The 9,042-nt window shown below is 43.3% G+C and overlaps 1 protein-coding gene across 3 annotated transcripts; it reads left to right on the top strand.

The window, feature by feature from the left end:
• Positions 1–133: 133 nt before the first annotated feature.
• On the top strand, positions 134–8,742 carry LOC120023695 (MAPK/MAK/MRK overlapping kinase-like). 3 transcript variants are annotated; one of them, XM_038967750.1, is made up of 12 exons: positions 134–438; positions 1,256–1,370; positions 1,705–1,794; positions 1,894–1,964; positions 2,091–2,169; positions 2,302–2,350; positions 2,468–2,646; positions 2,873–2,974; positions 3,096–3,269; positions 3,400–3,523; positions 3,746–3,937; positions 7,141–8,742. In XM_038967750.1, exons 1-12 carry the CDS (start codon positions 270–272, stop codon positions 7,216–7,218), a joined length of 1,422 nt encoding a protein of 473 aa, XP_038823678.1. In that variant the 5' UTR covers positions 134–269; the 3' UTR covers positions 7,219–8,742. The 3 variants fall into 3 exon arrangements, with proteins under 3 accessions (XP_038823678.1, XP_038823680.1, XP_038823679.1); XM_038967751.1 differs by lacking the exon at positions 134–438 and adding an exon at positions 808–1,094; XM_038967752.1 differs by lacking the exon at positions 1,256–1,370.
• Positions 8,743–9,042: the final 300 nt, after the last annotated feature.

Genomic DNA, 9,042 nt, shown 5'->3' with positions numbered 1-9,042 from the left:
CATGCGCGGTCTAGATTTGTACGGAATCCTGTTTGAATCAAAAATACCACGCGAGCATGGACTCTCGCGCACACAAACACGCTTGTGCACGTGCATGCGCAGACATTTGACGAAAATTCTTTACATTACGCAATGATGAATTTTGTTGGTTGACGCTGCCAGGTGATGGTCACCCGCTGCTACTTGGGAGTGTTTCAAGATACAAATTAACGGTAGATTTGGGGCATTGTTGTACTAAATGCGTTCTCTTCGTCAGCTATCGTATAATTATGTATTACACAAATTGGCTTGTTGGTGTGAAAAATAGAGCATGCATTCGCAAAGCAAACAAAACGCATAGTATCGACTGGAAAAGCTTCATGGACATATATAACAATACAACGTCGTACAATCGAAATAGATCTGAGCTCATTTTAAGCAAGCTTCTTTGGAAAAAAGGTGAGATCAATACTTCGCAAAATGGCATTCAAACGAACAACATGTTTACATGAACATGCTCCACGTTATAGGAAATATATGTTTTGTTCATTTTTTTGGTAAGCTATGTTGCATTTGGCTCCATCTCTCTGCTCGAGCGACTGATGTGTGCAGACCTTTTGTAATAGAGCAAAAACACAATTGTTATACTATTTGCAGAATAAAGGCATTTGGACGTCCATAACAGTAAAAGTGTGCATACATCATTGAGTGTGAGTCCAATGTCAGAAATAGATAGCCAGCCAATGTAACGAGACACGTTTCTTGTTTCAAATCATCCACCTTTTAGGTCAGAGTTGAGGGTGAGGCGTGCCTGGTTACCAAGGTGACGGCCCAGCTAACATGGCTAGCTAGTAGTAGAGATTAGAAATGTCTTCATTAGGCTAGGCTAGAGACCAGCAAGGCGTATTTTCCCCCAAGCCTTTCAATCTTGGAGTTAGCTAGCTAAAATGCATGCCACAACACCACAGATAGAACAATGAGATTAGTTATACAAATCTTTGACAACAATGTGTCATGAAAATATCGCTATGTGTTATTTATATATTGGACTAACGTTAGCTAGTAACGTTATGGATAATTTACTTCTATGCAGTGTACACTCTGAAGAATGGATAGTAAGTTGATCGAATTGTTTGCCTGTACTAACGGTACTAGTAGTTAACGTTAGCTAGCTAGCTACTAACGTTAGGAAACTAGTACAGTACGCTAGCGTTAGCTAGATACAGCTACTGTAGATAGCTGCATGTTTTTTCTCAACTCCTTTGTTGTTATGCAGATTACAAGATAATCAAGAAAATTGGAGAAGGGACATTTTCAGAAGTGGTGAAGGCTCAAAGCCTGAAAGATGGGAAATATTATGCTTGTAAAACGATGAAGCAGTCACTCAGCAGGTAATTATCATGTGTGTTGCCCATAAGTATATAATGGTTCTGCCTGCTGCTTGCCTTCAGGTGCATGGCATCCTCTTTGTACGTGGACCCTTGCCTTGAAACTCGAGCCAGCAGCATGACACCCCTACCTTATCCTACTGGGTGTCAACCATTGATGTGTATATTGGTTTCAACATACTCTGACCAAGTGAGGTCAGCGAGGGACAACGTGGCTTTAAGTTTTGTGGCAAGAATTTTTAAGCCTGCATCTTTGAAAATGAGTCATGAGACATGTTCTCTACAATAGAAAGATTAAGTTACACGTAATAAACGTGTTTTGTTTTTTGTTGCTCAGCCTGGAACAGGCCAACAACCTGCGAGAAGTCCAGGCCATGAAGAAACTGAACCCTCACCCCAACATCATTCAGCTGCATGAATTGATATTGTGAGTACAATGTTTGTCACAGTCGTTTTCATTGTATGTGTGAGGCCTGAACTGAATTATAACAGGATAATTTTGTCTGATTCATTCAATGTGTTACAGTGACAAAGAATCAGGGACCCTGTCCTTGGTATGTGAGCTGATGGAGATGAACATCTATGAGTACATACGAGGTCAGACACACAGGGAAACTGCTACTGTGAATGACATGAAACCTTTACCATAACTGTAACTACAGTACATCAAAGACTATTTCTCATTCTGTTATCTTGTGTATTGCTAACTTGTCTCACTTGCAGGGAGGCAACAACCTTTGCCAGAAAGTAAAATCAGACACTACATGTATCAACTTTGCAAGTCACTCGATCACATGCATAGGTAAGAATGAAATATGGATGGGAGCTTGTCCAATAATGCTTTTTAGTTTACATTTCTTACGGGGGGGTTAAGGGTAATTGTTTTGCTTCCCCTAAAAGTTAACAGTTTTACTCTTTTGTTACCTTCGTACAGCAATGGGATCTTCCACCGTGATGTTAAGCCAGAGAACATTCTAATCAAAGTAAGTTAAAAAAACCTGATGATGCTGAAAACCTTGCCTGCTAATTTGTAAATAAGAACTGTTACTGTTACGTTATTTACCATATGTTGCCCATGACTTTGTTGGTTGCTTCCATAGCATGATGTGCTCAAACTAGGAGACTTTGGCTCATGCAGGAGTTTGCACTCCAAGCCCCCCTACACAGAGTACATCTCCACCCGCTGGTACAGAGCCCCAGAGTGCCTCCTTACAGACGGCTATTACTCACACAAGATGGACATGTGGAGTGTAGGATGTGTTTTCTACGAGATCATCAGGTACCTTGTCATTGGCTGTGACCGAATTCTCAAACTACATACTGCTTATGTACTTTCCATCCTTGCATACCCAAAAAGCTGACTAAATAGGATGTAGTATTATAATTAGGTTATAGCCTTAGTGATATATGTATTCCTCTATGGTCAAAGCCAGACATTCATGAACACATACTGTTGTGTAAGTAGCCTTGATGGCATCACAGATTATCATGTTTTTATATTTCAGTCTCAGCCCTCTGTTTCCGGGTACCAACGAGTTGGATCAGGTGACCAAGATCCATGATGTTTTGGGTACACCTGACAGCAGTCTTCTTCAAAAATTCAGGCAGTACGTTTCTTACTTTGGCTGCGTTATATACGTTTCTCATGTAATGGAGACCAATGCCTTCACAGTATGTTCAATGGAAACCATTGTCCTTAGTGACATTGTTGTACATTATTGTTGACAGGTCTAGGGCGATGCGTTTTGACTTCCCTCCACGGAAGGGCAGTGGGATCTCTCGGCTCATCCCAAACTGTTCTGCGCCCAGTCTGTCATTGCTCTACCAGATGCTGGCCTACGACCCAGAGGAGCGCATTGGCTCACGAGCGGCGCTACAACACGCCTATTTTAGAGAGCTACGGTAAGCACGCACTGTACTGGATAGAAAATACAGACATACTGTACTGTGCCTTAAAATTGTAGTGTGTAAGATACATTTTTCATATGGTAAATGCTATCTTCCCTCCTGTCCTCTTTGGTTCTTGTCTCAGGCTGGCAGAGAGGAGAGCTGATAGTCTGCACAGGGCCATTGGGACTGTAGAGGGAGGACAGAGCAGTGGGACCCCCAACTCTGTGGATCACGTGTGGCGCATGGCCAGACAGGGCAGGAGGCAGGTAAGAGATGGCCACATCGCTTAAAAATAGGTCCAAAAGGTTGACCCTACATCAGATTTTATAAGTAATGAAAACCCCATTACAAAGATTAGGATAACATGTAATAATAGGCTACATACTGGAAAAAGTACCAAATATTCCATAATTGCGATGCACTTTGCCCTGCTATGATGCCCTGCTAGGAAGTCTCTCATGATGGCCTAATATTATTTTGTTTTGCAGCACAACATAAAGCATGTTGCCGAGCCTCGGATCAGACGCAACGCCCAACATTATCCAGTGGAATTACCAAAGCTCAATGTGGTAGTGCCTGCACCCCAGATCACCTACCCTGGTACAGCTCTTACCATCACTCACCGTGGGTCCCCCCTTCCAGTCATCACGTCAAAAAAGTGCCACTTGCGGTTGGCTAAGGTAAACACACTCCATTACGGTGTACATTTTAGAACATCCCTACGGCTACTCCCTATTTTAAGACATCCCTAAGGCTACTCCCTACGACAAAAGTCCTGTACGGACATTACTTTATTGCACATCATATAAAGCAGTGGTCTCCAAACAGTCGATCGCTATTGACTGGTCGATCTCCAAGGCATTCTATTTTTTGAATTCGTCTTGCGGTATGTGCACCCGATTCAGCTGTCCTGTGCGCCGGGTGGACAACGTGTTCCCATTTTATTTGTCAGAAGGTACAAATTCTGCCTTCCCGGGGGTAGCACTATATGCCCACCGCTGGCCAATCAGATGGCTCAGATTACCGTGTCTGCAGTAATGTAGCAGGCATAAAAGAAAGTCCCGTGTGGCTCAGTTGGTAGAGTATGACGCTTGCAACGCCGGGGTTGTGGGTTCAATTCCCATGGCGGACCAGTATGGGGGGGGAAAGTATTAAAATGTATGCATTTACATTTACATTTAAGTCATTTAGCAGACGCTCTTATCCAGAGCGACTTACAAATTGGTGCATTCACCTTATGATATCCAGTGGAACAACCACTTTACAATAGTGCATCTAACTCTTTTAAGGGGGGGGGGGGTTAGAAGGATTACTTTATCCTATCCTAGGTATTCCTTAAAGAGGTGGGGTTTCAGGTGTCTCCGGAAGGTGGTGATTGACTCCGCTGACCTGGCGTCGTGAGGGAGTTTGTTCCACCATTGGGGTGCCAGAGCAGCGAACAGTTTTGACTGGGCTGAGCGGGAACTGTACTTCCTCAGAGGTAGGGAGGCGAGCAGGCCAGAGGTGGATGAACGCAGTGCCCTTGTTTGGGTGTAGGGCCTGATCAGAGCCTGAAGGTACGGAGGTGCCGTTCCCCTCACAGCTCCGTAGGCAAGCACCATGGTCTTGTAGCGGATGCGAGCTTCAACTGGAAGCCAGTGGAGAGAGCGGAGGAGCGGGGTGACGTGAGAGAACTTGGGAAAGTTGAACACCAGACGGGCTGCGGCGTTCTGGATGAGTTGTAGGGGTTTAATGGCACAGGCAGGGAGCCCAGCCAACAGCGAGTTGCAGTAATCCAGACGGGAGATGACAAGTGCCTGGATTAGGACCTGCGCCGCTTCCTGCGTGAGGCAGGGTCGTACTCTGCGAATGTTGTAGAGCATGAACCTACAGGAACGGGTCACCGCCTTGATGTTAGTTGAGAACGACAGGGTGTTGTCCAGGATCACGCCAAGGTTCTTAGCACTCTGGGAGGAGGACACAATGGAGTTGTCAACCGTGATGGCGAGATCATGGAACGGGCAGTCCTTCCCCGGGAGGAAGAGCAGCTCCGTCTTGCCGAGGTTCAGCTTGAGGTGGTGATCCGTCATCCACACTGATATGTCTGCCAGACATGCAGAGATGCGATTCACCACCTGGTTATCAGAGGGGTATGCACTCACTACTGTAAGTCGCTCTGGATAAGAGCGGCTGCTAAATGACTAAAATGTAAAAAATGAAAGCTACAGCGAAATTGATACTGTGAGATTTCTAAACTTTTAAAACCATGACTAGAGAGAGACTGTCAACAACTTACAGCAGAGTTGCTGTTTTTATGAGTGAGTTCATGTTTGTTTTTACTCTGCACTGTCAACACTTTCTATTCAACACTTATAAGCCATAAAATGTGCGTTCTCCCTACTTCCACTCACGCTACAACCAGCACTGCAGCGGCAATGAATGAGTAGGAAAGTGTATCGATAAGCTTGGGTCTTTTTTTAGATTGAGGAATATTTCACTTTCTCTGGTCATAGGAGTAACAACATGAATTTGTGCATGAGGTAGAAATAATGCGGTGCAAATTGAGTTTCGCCATCAGCTGGAAGACGGTGTCCCTTTTTGGTCAGTGTCAGCGGAGGAAAGGGAGAGCAGAGGGACGTTGAGGCGGACCCTCAGTCTGCTGCCCTCTCCCTCCGCTGAGACTGACCATCAGATGCAGGCTCCTTCAGCCCAGTAAAATTTAAAGAAGCTAACTATTTAAATGTATGCTCACTCAGCTGTGCCTCACAAGTAATACAACAACTAATCGGTTACTGGTGTGATCATACTACATCAAATGAAATGGTTTTTTTTAATGGTCTGAGAAGAACAATACATTCATTGGCAAGTCAAGCAAAGCCAATACGAGGTGATATAGTTTTGGGCCTATAGCCTACTGCACAAACCTCATTGCTACAGAACTGTTTTTAATAGGGTAATGTTGCATTTTTAGTTGTTAAAAAAATCAGAACAGTAGATCTCAGCTTGCACTTCGACACAAAGTGTACTCAAAAGGTTGGTGACCACTGATTATTTATTTTTTATTTTGCCTTTATTTAACCAGATAGGCCAGTTGAGAACAAGTTCTCATTTACAACTGCGACCTGGCCAAGATAAAGCAAAGCAGTGCGACAAAAACAACAACACAGAGTTACAAATGGGATAAACAAACATACAGTCAATAACGCAATAGAAAAATCTGTATACAGTGTGTCCAAATGAAGTAAGGTGGTAAGGCAATAAATAGGCCAATAGTGGCGAAGTAATTACAATTGAGCAATTTACACTGGAGTGATATGTGCAGATGAGGGTGTGCAAGTAGAAATACTGGTGTGCAAAAGAGCAGAAAAACAAAAATGGGGATGAGGTAGGTAGGTAGGTAGTTGGTTGGTTGGGCTATTTACAGATGGGCTGTGTACAGCTGCAGCGATCGGTAAGCTGCTCTGATAGCTGACGCTTAAAGTTAGTGAGGGAGATATGTCTCCAAGTTCTGTGATTTTTGCAATTCGTTCCAGTCATTGGCAGCAGAGAACTGGAAGGAAAGGCAGCCAAACGAGGTGTTGGCTTTGTGGGATGTATACCTGCTGGAGCGTGTGCTACGGGTGGGTGTTGCTATGGTGACCAGTGAGCTGAGATAAGGTGGAGCTAAAGGAAGACCACCCTAATGTCAGAACATGTGAGGCTGTAAGTTTCAAGCGTCTCTGAAGAAGTGCTGCTCTAGGATCAGGTCCGCCCTGTCCATGTAATGTTATGCATTATGATCTAAAAGGCAACACTTATCCTAGATCAACACTCCTACTCTGAGACCCTTGATGCATACAGTATCAGGACTCACCCATGTGTTGTTCATATTTCTGTTAATAACCTTAGTCTCTTTTCCCAACAGCCAAGGGATGAGTCCTACTGCTCTGCTTTCAAGACCTACTACATGCCTCCTTTGGACAGGAAACGTGGTGGCTGCTGAGAGCCCCAATTCTTAAGAACTGTTGCTGTTTAACAGAACATACCTGTAGCTACTGTACATACTCTAATCTGCTTTGTTTGAAATGTTTTAGACAATATTGTTTGAACAAAGCTATTCAGCTTCTGTAAAGCCTGCCACTTTCTGGTGAGAAGTGCAACCAGGGTGTTTGACAAAGGAATATCACATAGCAATAATTACCAGGGTTAATTTGTACACGTCATAATTCCTGCAGATGAAATACAACATGATCCCCAAAGTATATTTAACTCTGTCATCAGTGTTAGCTTAATGAGATATTGCCTATTAACCATTATTTACCCAGCCATTTCCTAACTAAATTAGGTGTCATGTTAACAGCTGTTGATAAGTTTACTCAAAATGTAGCTAATGACTGTACTCGCATGCAACGCAGAAATTCAAGGATGAGCTCTGATATATTTTATCAAGTGATGAAAGAGCCAGCATTAGTTCATTGATTCAGCACAGTGTAGTGTATGCTAGTGCTTGATAAAATTAGATTTTGGGAAATTCACTTTTTTGCTCACAGAGCATATCTTTATAATAAAATCAAAGTTGCAGATTTCCTAGGCCACTGTGACTTCCAAAGCAAGTGTCATGTGCATGACAATAATTACAAAAGAAACTCCTTAAACTCTCAGAATGTGCTTTAGTATCACCCCTTTTACAAAAGATCTGTAGAATATACTACTGCATTGCCAAAGGAGTATAAAATGTAACTGTATTTTGTAACAAGTTCTGTGAATGTTTTTCTCTTTTTTAATGATGTCATATTACATAAGATTTTCCAAAGCTGTGACAGATTTTTGAGAGAGGTACACTACACAACCAACATTTTGTGGACACCTGCTCGTCGAAATTCTCATTCCAAAATCAAGGGCATTAATATGGAGTTGGTCCCCCCTTTGCTGCTATAAACATCCTCCACTCTTTTGGGAAGGCTTTCCACTAGATGTTGGAACATTGCTGCAGTGACTTGCTTCCACAGCCACAAGATGTTGGGCAATTCATCGCAAATGTGTTCTATGGAGATGAGGTCAGGGGTCTGTGCAGGCCCGTTTAAGTTCTTCGCCACCGATCTCGACAAACCATCTGTATGGACATAGTCGGCGTTCCAATGGCGGCAAGCTTTACAACACTCCAGCCAACGCATGGTGATCTTAGGCTTGGGTGCGGCTGCTGGACCATGGAAACCCATTTCATGAAGCTCCCGACGAACAGTTCTTGTGCTGACGTTTCTTCCATAGGCAGTTTGGAACTCTGTAGTCGGTGTTACAACCGAGGACACAGAACGGTGGTCCCATTCGGTGAGCTTGTGTGGCTGAGCCATTGTTGATCCTAGATGTTTCCACTTCACAATAACAGCACTTACAGTTGACCGGGGCAGGTCTAGCAGCGCAGATCTTTGACCAACTGACTTGCTGGAAAGGTGGCATCCTATGACGGTACAACGTTGAAAGTCACTGAACTCTTCAGTAAGGCCAATCTACTGCCAATATTTGTCTATGGAGATTGCATGACTGTGCTCGATTTTATACACCTGTCAGCAACAGGTGTGGCTGAAATAGCTGAAATCCACAAGTTAGAAGGGGTGTCCACATACTTTTGTATATAAAGTGTATATACATTGCCTTCAGAAAGTATTCACACCCCTTTACTTTTACCACATTTTGTTGCGTTACAGCCCGAATACAAAAAAAATAAAATGTAGATTTGTCACTGGTCTACACACAGTACTCCATAATGTCAAAGTGGAATAATGTTTTTTGAAATTTTAACAAATTAATAAAAAAATTAGCTGAAATG

This window comes from Salvelinus namaycush, chromosome 28, assembly GCF_016432855.1.
Source record: "Salvelinus namaycush isolate Seneca chromosome 28, SaNama_1.0, whole genome shotgun sequence".
Lineage (NCBI taxonomy): Eukaryota > Metazoa > Chordata > Actinopteri > Salmoniformes > Salmonidae > Salvelinus > Salvelinus namaycush.
This window is presented reverse-complemented; position numbering and strand designations above follow the sequence as displayed.